This window comes from Platalea leucorodia (genome assembly GCF_965183815.1).
Source record: "Platalea leucorodia genome assembly, chromosome: 9".
Lineage (NCBI taxonomy): Eukaryota > Metazoa > Chordata > Aves > Pelecaniformes > Threskiornithidae > Platalea > Platalea leucorodia.
The window spans coordinates 32441632-32458278 of NC_138831.1; the positions used below are offsets into that span (position 1 = coordinate 32441632).

General features: G+C 36.6%; 1 protein-coding gene across 1 annotated transcript in view; it reads right to left on the minus strand.

The window, feature by feature from the left end:
- The window catches only part of TLN2 (talin 2), a gene marked incomplete at its 5' end in the record, with an annotated part of 116469 nt that extends 100610 nt beyond the window's left edge, over window positions 1-15859 (minus strand). Inside the window, 8 exons of the mRNA XM_082321027.1 lie at window positions 1287-1391; window positions 3582-3645; window positions 7833-7960; window positions 9473-9615; window positions 10481-10633; window positions 12077-12206; window positions 12862-12959; window positions 15724-15859. Coding sequence (XP_082177153.1) covers window positions 1287-1391; window positions 3582-3645; window positions 7833-7960; window positions 9473-9615; window positions 10481-10633; window positions 12077-12206; window positions 12862-12959; window positions 15724-15859 — 957 coding nt within the window. The remainder of the gene's footprint in view (window positions 1-1286; window positions 1392-3581; window positions 3646-7832; window positions 7961-9472; window positions 9616-10480; window positions 10634-12076; window positions 12207-12861; window positions 12960-15723) is intronic.
- Between the last annotated feature and the right edge of the window lie 788 nt (window positions 15860-16647).

The window sequence follows — 16647 nt, forward strand, 5'->3', positions numbered from 1 at the left end:
AGATGTTGTCTCTTTATTTGTTGGACATTCTGCCTCTTTAGTTTTCCAAGGTTGTGGAGCATAGGCCCAAGCTAACGATTTGCTACATAAAATCCATCATAAAATAGAAATGAATCCACATATCCCATTCCCCTCAATTTATGTAGGCTGCAAAGAATCAATTCCTATTTACATAGCAGGTCATTTGATAGACTTTTAAAAGACCAATTATTCCTTCCAACAGAAGTTTCATGACATGATTCAATTACAGTTTGCTTTAAGCTATGACAAAAGAAAGCAAGATATTAATGAAAAATACAAAGATATTTTTACCTTTTATGATACAGGTCAGCTACATTGTGTTAACAAATCCCCACTGAATTAGCAGCTTCTTCTAAATGTGCATGCTTGTCAGTTTTAATATTTTAGTTACTGAAAACTGCACACCATAACTTTAGTATAGTTTCTAATACACAACTTAGTTCAACAGCTCTGTTGAGAGTTGGGACTCCTTCCATTGTTAATGGTGCCTAACAAGACATTTTCCCTTAAAGGAAGCAAGACAAGGTAATTCTTTCAAAGCGTACCGTATTAATAGTATTACCCTCTGCACATTTTTCATTGTATTTTCACCTTCTATCTGCTTCACTAGAATTTGTGGGTGACTAAGTACTTTAGGAAAAGACAACCTACTGATATTTTGCCACCTACAAATATTCTGTACTGTAACTGTGGGAACCTAAGAACGAAAACGTTTGCTTAAGTTTAGCCTCCTTTCCATTGTATTTCAATGGTTACTGAATATTCGGGCACTAATGCTACAGTCATGTTTTCACTGCAGAACATCAGTATCTTGGTACCAAATTGTTTCAACAGCCTTAAGACCATCATCTGTTTTACTGTAAGGATTAAGAGAAATTAATCATGCAGCTGATGAAGTTGTTCTTCAGATGCAGTTTTTCAGCATGCAATTCGTATTATCATTAAACTTCTGAACAGGAACAACTTATGAGTTCTTTTTGAATGTTTTTCCAAAGACAGTACTTTGTTGGCAATCAAAAGAAAAAAGAAAAAGAAATGTCAATTTAAAGAAATTAAATCATGACAGACTGAACTTTCTTTCTGGAAGCAGTATGACAAGGATCTAAACTGAAATTATAATTCTGTCCCACGTAGTAATTTACACTCTTTTTCCAAATGCTGCTTTCAGAAAGGAGGCTGAAAGAACATCTTTGACCTTTGCTTAGTGCAGAATCTGAGGAAATAAATAACCAACGACACAACATGGTCAGCAAGATCTACATTACCTTAACAAGAAAAAATGACACTCCGTAGGTCCGCAGGGAACGGGCCAGCTTCACATACTTCACTTTGGCTTCTATTTCAGTCATCTCACCACAGTTTTTGTGCTCCTGTAATGAGAGTTCAGTATCACTTAGGCAGAAACAATGCTGCCTGGAAACAAACAAAAAAAGGGTACAGGTTTTATCTGCTTAAGGATGCTTCATTAATAATCATTACAATTAGAATATTTGAAAACATACTGGCTAGAAACGTTAGCAAGACTGTATCCCGTAATTGCTCATATCGGAGAACACAACCTGTGCAAATGGAACACTCCTCTTTCACCATCATCCATTCTATCTGTGCCTCAGATCAAGCACATTTAAATCACTTCTGAAACAGTTTAAAATTCTAGGTATCGCTGGTATTTGACACCTTTAGGTTTCATATAATTAATGCCTCTTTACTCAGTTTTTAAAAGGAATTTAAAAGTCCCAGTACCCATATTTTATGCCAGGAACAGACTATTCCTGCTTTGTGCCTAAAACTTCCGATTCATGAAAGCCTCACACCTTGCAGCTGACCATTTCTCATCTCTCATAGGTATTTCCACTGGGCTTTTTTTGCCAGTTGCACCATTATCCACAATTTTTTCATCACATGAAAAGAACTCTACAGGTGAGGAAAAAGCAATGGTTTTTCTAAATAGTTCATCCTGAAATACTCATCTAGGTATGCCTTGTAACTCAATTTCTATTTATTATTTAAGCAATTTACTCATTAGCAAACTTTATTACCTGTAATATTACCTATTCAAACTTCATCTCGGCATCTGCTCTCCTACCCCACACTGTTCTGCTGAAAATCCTATCCCAACGTCTTGCTATTTAAATACTGTTTGTGGAATTCCCTATCACACTCCTCCTTCCCCTCACATTCTTCTGAACTGCTGGTTGCCACCTCTTTCATGCTGACTGATGGCAGCAGGGTGAGCACCAAGAACATGGGAAACACTTTCCTACTCCAGTTTACGTTACCATCTTGACAGTGTTCCATGGAGGAGCACTGGGAGGAGCAACTGCAACTCCAAAAACCCTTTTGCATCCCAAGGACGTAGACTGATCATATCTGTCAAGTTCAGCACAGAGAACACAACCAGGATCCCAAAAGAGCAAGGAGCCCAAAAGTAGTCATTGCACATGGAATGTTTGGTGAAAATCACCTGCCAAACTCAAGAATTTTATAACTCGGGGAAACATCTGTTTGGTTTGGTTTTGTTTTGGTTTTTTTGTTTGTTTGGTTGTTTTTTTTCAAAAAGACAGCTTGCTTATGCTACCTTGCTGTTATATCTTTGCCCAGCATCAGTGCCCTCACTGATGAGTTTCTTGTCCGTGCACTTAAGTACATAATGATTGAAACTACTCATAGATCATATTTGACATGGGCAAAAAAATCATATGCTATGAATAGCATGATAGTGATACTGAGAAGTGAATTAATCTTTTTTTGCTTAAACCGCAACATCGCTGCCACCAGCTAAAGGTATACAGAACAACGTTAGACACCGTCATCTACAAGTACGTACTACAAGCTCCAGGTAAAACAGACTTACTGAGTTACAGAATTCCTAGATTGGGAGTGTAACAGACATAGGAAAGTATATGACTTGTTCCTGCTCTTCAACTTGTCTCCCAAGTTGAGATCACAGATCACTAGTATGTCCTTCCAGAAACAACATGACTTGATTTCAGCTACTGACCTCAGAATTTTTTAACTTGTATTGTATTGCCAAACTTGTATTTCAGTAGGCACAGATACTTAGTGCATCTACAGTACTCAAACTCTGAGACCACTTCGAACAGTATCAGTACATTTTATACTCAACTGCTTCAGTCTTTTACAACTGTGTGATTCGCAGACAATCACTGAACTCAAGCATTAGCTAGCAGAATTCCGTATTACTTGAAGCTCATGCTTAAATAATGAAGGCATGAAATTAAAACTGGTTTTCCTACATGTGCTTCTATTTTAGTACAAATACACATCCTTACATTTCAATGCAACTGAGAAAAAGGTCTTAAGAATATTGAATATTCACTCTCTCCCCTTCAACAAAGTACACTGAATAATCATCAGTGAAGAAAAAAGGATCAGGACAATAAATCTGCTGAAGAAAGAAAAGAAAAGCTGTCAGATTCTTAACACTTGATTTTCTGATAGTTATAATTCAAGTATATACAGAGTATATACCTGTGAAAGCTCGTATTTTTCTTATAAAGGAAGTGAAACTATAGTAGGTTTTTCAGCCTCACAATTACCTGAAATATTCTCTTTTCAGCCCCTCTTTGTTTGGTATATTCTTTAGGCAGGAATTCTTTTAGGCTAGAAAAGAAAAAAACACAATTCCATAGTTAATGGTGCCTTCTTGAGGAGGGATGCTTTCCATGGTCCTTTATTGGCATTAATTCCCCCAAGCTTCCCAAAATGAGCACAAAATACCTACACAGTGAAACAAAACTCTGGCTAAGGAGAGTGAGAGCAAAAGGATACCTTGCATTATCAAGAAAAATACCTCTTCATCTTTTGAAAAGTCATCAAAAGTAAATAATAGCTTGGACACTTTCCATTCTTAAACTATATGATGTCTCTCAGCAGCTCATAGAGGTTCACATCTAAATCCAAATACACTCATCGTAATCTGCGGTAAGAAGGGGATATCACAGCTTGAGCCAGCTCTGTGTCTGAGTTCAGACACTGCTATTACTTTCCCATAGCACTGTGATTTACTGATGTGCAGGACCAAGTTCTTCCTTTGTGTCTTCCAAGAAATGTTAGAACACTAATATTTTACTGAAAAACTGCAAAGCCACTTAAGTGGACACCTAATACCAGTCACTCTCTGAAAAGTAAAGTCATAAATAACCACTCCTAATTTCTGTAGCACCTGGATACTAAGGGTCTCGGAATACAAGGTAAACTAAGAAAGTTCAGCCTCCATGATAGAGTTTAGTCAGAAAGAATCTTTAAACACCTCACCGGTACCTCCTCGCTGTATAATAAAACAAACCCTTTACCTCAGCCAAACATCACCCCAACTTGAAGACATATCAACATCATGCTTTAATAAACATCAGTTCTTTTCTGGATTGCACCTTCCCATCTGGAACACCCTACTCTGATGAAACTCTGTCATATACTCAGCAGTTCATTTTCAGCCTGAAGATATTTCCACAGTTCAAAAAATTGGTTTCTAAGGATCCCCCCTGCTTTGGACTATTAAGAATCACAGGAAAAGTATGACTGGAGAGTCTCCTCCTCATTTTGACTTATTCAGTAAGCAAGGACACAATTAATACAGAAAGCTGGAACTACCTACTATCATGGAAAGTTACAAGTTTTGAGAAGGATGGATTTTTTTAAACAAAATTGGCGAAAAGTTTGCTCAACTGTTCTGTGGGGTTTTTTTGGGTTTTGTTTTTTTGGGGAATGGGTGTTTGTAGTTTTGTTTGTTTGTTTGTTTTAGTGTGCTTTTTTTGGTTTTGTTTTTAAACAAAAAAGCCTGCCATTACAGACAAGAAATAAAATAACTCAAGAGACTAAATCAGGATTTTGTGCTTTCTTCAAAAATACTATTCAGTAGTGAGATCATTCATTTTGTTCTTTCCATAAAGCTCTAGCAATATAAAAATCAAAGAAAGAACAACTGTCCTTGCTAATCTTTCTTCCAATGCTCCAGCAGTTACATCTCACTAATACATGACAATGATATCTCTTCTCAGGACTTATTTACATAGATACATCACAGGGTAGGGAAGGCTGGAGAGCCAAATGTATTTTGTAGATAAGGACTGAATACAGCTTATTATCCTAAAAAGCTGGTGCCTTTATTCTGAAACAATGGGTGCTTTTATACAGAATTTCATAGGTTCAAACCAATTCAGTTAAATTCACTTCCAAGGCAAATGAAAGGGAGGAAAAAAAAACCCCAAACCATGCCAAACCTGAGTTAAACCTAGTTTAATTCTGGAAATGGATTTAAATAGAAAAATGATAGTTATCAATGCACTTCCAATTCTCATCTTTTATTAACTGAAGTTAATTTTCAAACATTATTTGGAGCTTCTTAATCAGCAAGAGTCAAGAAAACAACTTTGCCCTTTGTCCACTAAGCACCAATTGGTATAATGGCAGTCAGATCGGATGCTTTTTCCTTGTATCACCTTCCATTATTTATCACCTCAACTGAAAGGCGGAAATGCTAGTTGTAAACAGACTGAAATTATTTTAATGCTACCTATAATCAAGATATTTTCTTTATGATGCAACAAAAAATAATTTCACCTTATTTAGCAGCTTGTTTAATGGAGTTAGCAAAACCACCTGGAATATATTATCACTTAGCCTTCTTTAATCTCTTTAATTACACATTATTACAATGGACAATGAACCCAGTTAAAAAAACATCTAATAGCAAGCAGTGTTTATTTAACTTCATTTACTGTGAGTTTGTTCCTACAGTTCTTAAAAAAGTTATACATGAGTGCCAACATATTGATTGTTTTTCATTAGCATAAAGGTATATCATATCCAGTGTTGTTGAAAAAAACCAGTTTAAGACAGCAAAACAGGCTAGATTAAATAATTGAGCTTATTGGTCACCAAGCGTGCTTCGAAATAAAAAGCAGAGGTGGGCAGTTTTAGCTGCTCCTTTCCTCTTCGCATATGAATAGTATGAGTTCTTTATTAGATATTCTCTCAGCAAATTTAAACACAGCGTACCTCTGTAGGTGCAATGCAAAACTTCAGCTGCATGAGGAAGGGCATGAAGAAGGACTATTGCAGTTTGATAGTTTAAGAGCTTTCACAGTTTACTTTGGCATGAGCTTCAAGGAAATTCCAACAACCAATACCAAAGTGCTAACAACATGCACGCAATAATCTTCAACTGTGCCAAGAATCATTTATCAATGACAAAAAAGGATACAAAAGATCTCTCTATATAAACATATTGCAGACACAGCAAATTAAACTAAGCTGTTTCAAAACAATGCTATGAAATACTAATACTATTCTGTTACTTGCTGTTTTCTGTATGAGTTGACAGATTCTCCTTAAGGGAATCTGTACCATGTTCAGGTTTCACTGGTGAGTGAATGGACACCTCTCAAATGTATTTCACATATTGAGCTACAGCATACAGTTTACATAAACCAAAACTACTTTCATACTTGAAAAGTATTGAAACTACTTCATACTTGAAAAGTATTGAAACTACTTTCATACTTGAAAAGTATTGAACAAATCCCAGAGGAAGATTGTTGTGTAACTGGTCACAGTTCTAGGGAATAAGAACCAGGAGTACACTGAAGCTATTACACTAGGTCCCCATAATTCTTAGAGACATTAGTAGCTCTATTAGGAAAGGTTCATGGGCCAATCAGTAGCAGACAGATAGTACAAAGAAAAGCTGATTATTAATTGGAACTGAAGGATGCTTGTTCATGTGGTTTGTTTGCATAACTGAACTGTTACTTCAGAAATACCTTTCAAAAGTGAAGTGTTGCAAACACTTCAAAAACATGCTGTAGCACTGCATGTTCCAAAGCAAGTCACCATTTTAAAGTGACTCCCTGAGATACAGTAAACCTCAGACTCGGGCTCACAAAAGAAGTATAAGAGTCAGCACTGAGCACTCGGCCAGTGGAACAGGACAGAAACCAAATATGCACAAATATTGTTTTGTGCATCCCATTAAGGTATCTATGAGCCTCATATGTAGGCAAGGCTTGATGGACTGTGGAGTAAATGGCTTTCTTTTACCTTCCTACATTCCTTTCCTCAGACTCCGGCTCTTGGTTAATTCTACTGCAGGAAAACCATCAGAAAATTAAAATTGGTAGAAAAATGGGACATCTAAATTTCAGTCAAACTAAACTTGCCCTGCTGATAGCAGTAAAGTAAGTACCACAGGAGAAGTTAAAGGATGGGTCCCTTGTAAGCAGGACTCTTGTCCACATCTGAAACAAAGAGCACAATTCTAGATCTCCATTCATACAACACCATGAGAGGGTGAATCTGAACAACTGATTAATGCCACTAAAAAGTTTGGAAATTTTAACCTCTACACACAGCAATATTACCTTTATTCAAATGACAAAGCATCTTTCCATTCATGTACTTTCCTAGCAAATCAAACATCTGTAACATATACTGATGTACACTTAATTCACACATGGCATTACTAAATGCAGGTAGAAGTAGACTTCTAAGGAAGAACAAAATTCCAGTTCTCCCACATTACCAGGTGGTTGGGGAATGCAGCTGTGTACTTAACTGGCACCCTGGGGGGAGCTGGTGCCCTGTGCTGCCTAATACGCCACTGCCAAAGGTCCTCTCATCAGTTGGGGTTGCCGATTTGTGCAATGAGGCTCCTCTCACAGGGAGATTGCTACAGAAAACACACTGAATCTGATTACCTCTGCTTAGAATACTAAAATACCTTTAGTCTGTGACAACTCAACATTAGTTACACCTGAGGTCACCCAAATTTATAAGTTAGAAGTGTTTACTCTAAAAATCCAGGTTTGTGTTTGTGTTCTACATGAGGTCCAAACTGGATCTGTGCTTGAAAGCCTCCGAACTCGCAAGCCTTCTCGAAGGAGACAGGATGGGAACCATTCAAAATGTCATCACGAGCCTATAGGAGGTAAGCAAAGACATATCAGAGACATCCCAAATAACTATTACATCTTTGAAATTATTTGAAAGCTTGAACGCAGCCCAAGAATCCAGCAATACACTTTTCTGTCTGAATGTCTTTATTATTCCATTCTGGATGTGTTTATGACTAATAAAATAAACAAAGGGCTAGATTATTTTCCGGTGAATATCTACGGAGACTTATTGAAACCACGATTGTAACAACTTTCATCAAAAAGACGACTTCACGCCCATTTCCTGCCATATGTGTCTCTAAAATAAAATGTATGTATATACACTTATGTGTATGTACACATATATATACAGATCTATATATATATGTGTACATACACACATGTAAAAGCTTTTATCTTACGACCTTGTGATAGCAGGGAAAATGATTTGCACAACTACTAAATAAAAACCAGATTACTATTATAGAAACGGCAACAGGAGAAGGCAAACGGCATTTTCCTTCCTTTTGTTTACACTTAGCAGTCATAGAAGATGATGGATGTTATAGCTCTGGCAATAGAAGGCTCATCTATCCATAGACAAAACAATGACAAGGCAGTATCACCACATACTGTCATAACAATAGCCTGAAAAAACATCTAAGTGGCAGGAGAACAGCTCAGTGTGATAGAATCTTCTAAAATACTTGAAAAATGTAATGCAGTCTTACAAGCATCTTTATCTTTTGCCTCAGAGTAAATGTAATTTAGAGCAATCCCATTTGAATCAGCTGCAAGTTTAACAAGGAAACATTGCATTAAACTTTCAATGTGGGTTTCTTTTTTTTTTTTTTTTACTTAAAAAAACAAAAAACAAAAAACTTTCACAGAGAGTTTAAAAGCCTACTTTTTTCAGACTGCATTACAGGCAACTGTACTGGAGCCTTCAGTTAAATAGTATCTTCTGCATAAAACTCTTAGCTTTGCTAAGGTATGTATAGCACCTCTAACAGTTTGGGGAACCTGCCTAGGTGGGCTCCCACTGTGTTACACGATATGGTCCATGTTGAAGAGGAAGCCTGCCTGTCTTGTGTGCTGTCTGGGTTGAAGACTGGAAAGGGAGTGCAGAAGAAGCTCTCTCACTGATCAGATGGAAAAGACATGAGAAGTGGAAAGCTGGTTGCAAGACTGACCTGAGATTCCATATTACAGAGAAAGCATCACCTACAGAAGAGAATGGGGAGAAGAACTAAAAAGAACAACTTAAAAGACTACAGACATTCAGGAATTTTAAGGAAACTAGGACACGGATGTGAAAGTCAGTGGATTTTTGGCTGTGTCCTTTATTGGGTTGAAAGTATTTGATTAAAAAGAGTCAGTAAAGCCTCTGTACTATCACGTGTTCTTGGAGGGATAGATTAAAAAAGTAAAATCAAAGCACATCCAGAACTGGAATTCTAGAAGATGGAGTATTTCAGTAACAAAATTTTTCTAATTAACCTACACAGGTTTCCTTAGACAAGGTGGAACCCGTACTTCTGGTCCACATACTGTACCTGAACATAAAGCAAGTTAAGTTGAACAGGATCTCTTGAATCTACGTTCTGGTCTGAATAAAAGAACTTCCGTCTCAACAGTAGTGTTTCATTTTCATCGACTCCTTGTTCTCTAAAAGTTCGGCTGTGATCTAGCCAATTTACTGTAATAGAACCACAGACATGCACATTGTTAAATACACAGTGTTGCCAGTGTTAATAGCTGTTGCAAAAATCACGTGATAATTGGCATTTCCACTGGAGAGGGAAACTCCGCAAAAAATGTTGCTTTCATTTCTGTTTCTAGTCATCAGTATTGAAGGTTGCTACAAATGAGAACTGAAGAACAGCACTGCTGAGAAATGAAAATTTACTACAGCACAAAACACCATTAATATTGTTGAAGAAACAACTAGTTTTAATATTAAATTTAGATCTTCAAAGCTTCATTGCAAAATTACTTAAAAGTTTACTACATTTTCCCCCTAAAACCAATTGTTCTGTTAACTTTTCTTATCCCTGAATACAATTTTAAAACATCTTCCTGCCAGTCACAGTTAATCTTAGTGCCTTAATGTAAAACAGAAAAAATGGTTCTCATGACTTTACACATAAAGCAAATCAAACACTGTCGTAGTTCTTTGGCAAACTCCATTTAAACTTAAAATTTATACCTTCAAAGACAAAACTACCTTTTGATAGCTTTCAGTAGGCATCAATATTTAAATATCCAACTTCATTGAAGAGGAGAAAATGGTCATTACGGAAATGACCCTTCACACTTAAGTTACAACTCCTCTACCAAAAAAGTAACAAAAAGCACTCCAAAAGATTTGCTAACTCTCATAGGTAAATGGACACGTTGTTGCCTCTAGGTAATTTTAAAAACACTCAGTAGTAGATGACATTATATATAAACAGATGCAAAATACAAGCAGGGATCAACTGAGACACAGTGAAGAATCTAAAAATGCATATATACAGTGGAAAGATATTAATCGAAGAATTATCCTGGAATACACTACTCACAATCATCATCTGTATGAAGCTTTGCCTTCAGTTTTTCCATTTTTCTTTCATCACGCAACAATGTCCTATCTTTCTTAAGCGTTCCTGTACTCTCCTCTTTCTTCTCTTCGATGCTCTCCTGGATTAAGGAATATTCCTCATAATTTGTTATTCCTGGAATTATAAATAAATCCAGTGTTTGTAACAATAAAAATTTATTACATTTTAGTACTGGTGAAATATTCTTTTCCATATATTTAAACACCAGTGGTTAATTTCAAGTATAGTAAAGATATTCTAGGTGAAATGCTAAACAGTGTATGGGGAAGGAGATCCCAAGAATAATCTACAGCTTCCTCATTCAAGACATCTCTCCAATATCCGTCATATTCCTTCGTCATATGCTGCATTTGCCACTTTCAGAAAGACACTAAGGTTTTTTTGTTATCTACCCAGAAAAACTGCCAGTTTAAAAACATTATGGAATTTAAAATAGCAGTAAATTCCAGAATGGAGACATCCCATAGTAAATTTACTTTCATGGATGCCTACAATTGCTTCTTGAGAACTGAGTAATTTCAGCTTGCCCACGATGTGTAGAAGAAATGTGGCAGAGCAGACTGAGGAATAGAAACGATGTGAAATATATGATTTTTTTTTTTTTTTAGAGTTTTAAAACTCAATTCTTCCTATGAATTTTACATGAAACTGAATAAAAAAATCAGTTCACAACATTTAGCATATGTGCTAAGTTGCCCTCATTTATTTGTTCTGCTTGTTTTTTTCCACTGTTTTGTAAAGCATGTTTATGTTATACAGGAAAGCAAATTAAATGCTCAACTACATAACCACATTCATGAAAATAAGTCAAACTAATTTTTCAAGTAAATTAGTTACAGCACATTAGAACCCAGCACAGAAACACTCAAACAAAATTGAAACGGAGTAATTTAAATTTAGCTTAATTCACTTTCTAAGTAAATTAATTTAAATCAAATTAAGGCCACTGTAATTCTAAATGAGAATTAAGCAAGGGTTTAAGATTATTTAAACTAATCCATGCTGGATGCATGTTTAGAGTTGAATATAAATTCGTTTTCCAAAATGTCTCTATTTAGATAAATACAAAGACAGACTATAACCAATAAGACACATTTTGGACCAGCTGCTCTGGATGGCTTCCATAGGTTGTTTCACAAATGATATGGTACTGTGATCAACTCTTAATCATAACAACATAGAGCCGTACATTTAGGTATATTTCAAGGTTAATAGTATTTATCTTTTATCCCATTAAGTATAAATTTAGATTTAATTCTAATGGAAAGCGGATGTAAAAAGTAATATATAATAAAAAAAATTTATAACTGTACTGTCAGATAACTTTAACAGCTAAATGCTGAAGCTTAAGGATATAGCTAACTCTCTACTGACTTTCATAAAACCTGGACAACAGATTTCTAAAAAGTGTTTGATAAATATTAACCAATAACAAATTTAAATATTTTTTTTAACATATGTGCCAATTTCTAGCCAGCAATACACAACATCCTAAAAATCAAGATGCAAACATGGCAGAAAAACAAATTCTTCAGTATGTGGGTCCCAAAATCTTACCTATCCTGCTGCAAATGGTAACCAGCAATTCACCAACTGTTTTAGAATCATCGACCATGACTGTTTTCACTGAACCATCCAACATACGTATTTTCTGAGGTCTCTGTTTCTTTTTGTATTCCAATATATCCTAGAAAGTAAACAACACTGTTTCTAAATGCTTTTGGAAGCCACCACAAGCCAACCCACTAACATAGATGTCTAAAACAGGATTCCCTCCCCACCCCCCAACCTGGATTTTTCCTTTATTATAGTATAGGCAAACTTAATTCATGCAACAAACTTGAGAAGTGACTACTTTTAGTTCTGCCAATGTCTTTTTTTAAGAACTTGTCCTAGCTGCAAGACCAAAACCTAGACAGGGCAGGATAGACCAAGTACCTTTATTCTGCAAAAACTAGTTTAGCATTTAAAAAGGATAGCAATGCCTTTTGATTGTAAGCAAGCGGGTGATAATGTGAGCAAGTATGACCTCATCATCTTTAGTATACAAGAAACCTACACTATAATGCAAGGTCACCTCAAATATAAAGCTTATTACAAAACTTATTTTTTATCTTTCTGTTAATCATTCTGTGAAGACACCATTGGCCACAGTAGCTCACAGTCACAACCAGACACAGGAAAAAACTAACTACTGAGGCACAGCAAGGAAGAGAAGTAGGCCAATTTCAGGAACAGACTCAAGACCCTCCTACCCCTCCAAATAAACATTCTTCTTACTACTTGGGAAACAAGTTTTCTAAAAACGTGTTGATGAAAGAAGCAACAGACTTGCACCATACCCCATTTCTCAGCATGTAATAATCCAGCGTTCTTCCAGCTTCCAGCCATATACCTTTTCGAGGATCTTCATCTGACAAGAACAATCCATAGTCAGAGGCTGTGGAACAGAAGAGACAGAGACTCGTTGAAAAACATCAAGGCTAATAAAGCCAACATGGTTTTACTCAAGGTCATTCAGCTTCAGGGTTAAGCTTCCACTACACTTACCTTCCATTCTTAAAGAACTTGGATAGAAATTTTTTTCTGTGCTTCAGAAAATATTTAGCTTAGCAGCAGATAGCCGGGTAGATGAGACTTTATAGAAGACTTGAACAAAAGCTTCCCTGAGCAAGAACATGTCACATCTACTGTGTAATTTGTATTATATTTGTAATTAATTCTCTTCAAGGTGACCTTTTTTAAATGCTCATAGGTCCTGCTTTGGAATTAATTAACCAAAAACACAAGCAGTTTGGGCTTAACCATAGTATACTATTTCAAGCAGTAGTTCTATTTAAAAAAAACATATAGTTTGTTTTCAACCCCTCACATATTCAGTTTATGCTAAACTTTGGAATCTTTTTGGTAGATGTTTCAGGTTCAGGCACTTAAAAAAACACAAGGCTTCTAAAATTACATCCATAATAACAAATCTTAGGAAAAACTTGCATCTATTCCAGGCTAAACACATGCCAACTGATTCTTTCAGAATCACAAGTAAATGATAAAATTCTCATTGTCCTAGAAGAACAAACCCAGGCTTAGGCTTCAAAGACTAAACTCCAAGTATACAAAATGAAGGACCATGACTGTCAACTTAAGGCCCATCCAAAGCACCTCGTCTTGATGAACATTTGCATGAAGAATTGATACACAGTGCACTTCACTATCACAAACAGTGTAAACTACTGTTCATCAGCTGAGCCTGCTCTATTTGCAATTCTACAGTTTAAGCTAACAGCTTTTTTCATACAAGCTGGCCAGCTGCACGCACACAGCCTGTTACAGCAGCTCAGTGCAGGGATGGTACCTTGTTTACTTTCAGCCATGTGTTGGGACCCTCTGATTAGACTGTCAGGTAAAAATAGCTACAATTTTTGGACAATGTTTCATCTTCAAATGTCATGCATAGCAACAATTTATATTTAAGAGCATTTATATTAAACACATTGTTACTCATGCAAGTATATAAAAGAGCTTGCACGTAATAGAAGTGTAACTGACTTACAGATACACAATTTCGAATGAAGAATCCTTCCAAAAAGAACTGAATAAGAACAACTTTTCCTGCCGTTCTTAATTAAAAATTCCACTGAAAAGCCAAGTGATCCGTACGTACAGAGATGTTTATGACACAAATTCAGTACAGAATCAGTTATGTAAAATTTTAGAATTTGTGCCTATAAATAGGTTGTGACCTTTAGAAGCACACAAAGCGCCTTGCACAGAGCACGGAATTACCAAGGAAGCACAGACTGCTCTGATACTAATTTCTGGGGGATGCACCCTAGTAATGAAAGAGTAGTAGCTGTGCAACTTGCATATTGACACCACAGCCACTTTTGTGCCAACATGCAAGTTTGTTGGAGACGAGAAATGTGCACAGCTGACAGTCATAATGCAGGACAATGACATTTTCTGTTGTGCAGGAACTAGCCTGATCAGTCGGTACTGCACCTCTATGAGTCTTCTGAACTAACAGGCAAACATGTATTTTAACAGCCATAAAGAAGGGGAAACGATATGTTAGTAACCTTATTTCTGTTCATCACTCAACTTCATAAAGTTGGTGGAAATTCGTAATTGCACTGCAATCACATATAAAGCAAAAGCCCTATTGTATAATCTGAAGAGAGTTCCTAGGTTTTTCTATGAGGTTCACAATGTTCAGGGATATTTATTGCTCAACTTCTCTGAATTCAACAGCTGTTCAGAATAACTGCCTTGAGAGATCAGTATGGTAAAAATGCACAGCTTGTATCTGAAAAATTGAAGCTGTATAACTAGATTTCCTAAGGACTAAGGACTCATGCAAAGGAGAAGCATTTCTAAGTAATAGTAATATTGTCCTTTACTGGTAAGTTTTTCTAGCAGTTCAGACAAGATTTTCAAAACAGCTCTAAAGGCTGAGAGCTGTGCAAAAAACTCAATAAACAATCTGCTTTAAGAATTACATTCCAGTGGCATTATATCCAGTAGAGCACCAAAGGATTCTGAAGAATCTGAATTTTTGACAACTTTGACTACAACTTTAAACCAGAGTTTTTATTCAAGTGAAGACATATTTCACAGTCTGCCTTCATCCAATCTGTTCAACAGGAACAGAGACAGTTAAATTTGGCTAACACATAGCAGCATTCTGAATATGGCATACACAGCATGGTGATGCTTTTACTTATTAACCAGTTTCAAACATTTCTCTTTGCACATTTTGGAGCTGCCCAGTCATTCTTTTGCAATTCATGTTGTCCCTTCCTTTGCTGAGGCACAAAACAAGTCTGCCCAGATTCTCCTAGAAAGCATTGCCACAAACATTGTTTTAAAAAGATGGTACCACAAAAATTGCTCTCCAAGCAGGGAAAAATCATCTTTCAGGCAAACAAGCAATTTATTTAAGAAGTCAAAGTTCCACAAAAAGGTGTCCTTTGTAGAAAAACCTCTGTCAGGACAGAAGGAAGAAGAAGAATGCAACTACCTTCCGTTGCTTAAAAATCTGTTTGCACTTTGTGCTTTTCATTTCAAAGCCTTATGATTTAAATAAAAAACCAAACCCTCCAACCTGAAAGACAAATGGAGAAACAGAACAGTGTAAAAAACCAATGGGTCTATGTTTATTTTCAGTTCAGCCAATGAATTGACTAAGGACAAATATAGGGACTCACCTTGCCCTGTTTGAGCCTCTGGCACTCGTTCACGAATAACTCTACAGGCATCATACACTGCAGTGGATGGCTCAAACTGCATCGTCTTCACTACATTGCATTGGCGGACACAGATCTTCAAGGAAAGAGCTACCATGGTGTCAAGTCACTTGCAAGTTCCTACTAAAGTATCTGAAAAAGCAGTAATGGCATTATTGCTTAGAATTTTCAATTTAATGCTTTAATACACTCAACTTTCCATTAAAAAATGAAATTAGTTCAGTAGAATTATAAGTATTTGTCGTGGTTTAACTCCAGCCAGCAACTAAGCACCACACAGCTGCTCGCTCACTCCCCCCACCCCAGTGGGATGGGGGAGAGAATTGGAAGGGTAAAAGTCAGAAAACTCATGGGTTGAGATAAGAACAGTTTAATAATTGAAGTAAAATGAAATAGAGGAGGAGGAGGAGGAGGAGGAGGAGTAATAACAATAATAATAATAATAATACACAAAGCAAGTGATACATGATACAATTGCTCACCACCCGCTGACCGATGCCCAGCCCATTCCCGACCAGCGATCACTGCCTTCCGGCCAACTCCCCCCAGTTCATATACTGGGCATGACGTCATATGGTATGGAATAGCCCTTGGGCCAGGCTGGGTCAGCTGTCCTGGCTGTGCCCCCCTCCCAGCTTCTTGTGCACCAGGCAGAGCATGGGAAGCTAAAAAGTCCTTGACTGGCGTAAGCACTACTCAGCAACAACTAAAACATCAGTGTGTTATCAATCAACATGATTCTCATACTAAATCCAAAACACAGCACTATACCAGCTACTAGGAAGAAAAAATCAACTCTATCCCAGCTGAAACCAGGACAGTATTCAAATGCAGTTCTATATGAAGTCTCATTAGCATCACCAAGCTAGAAACTATCCAAAAGAT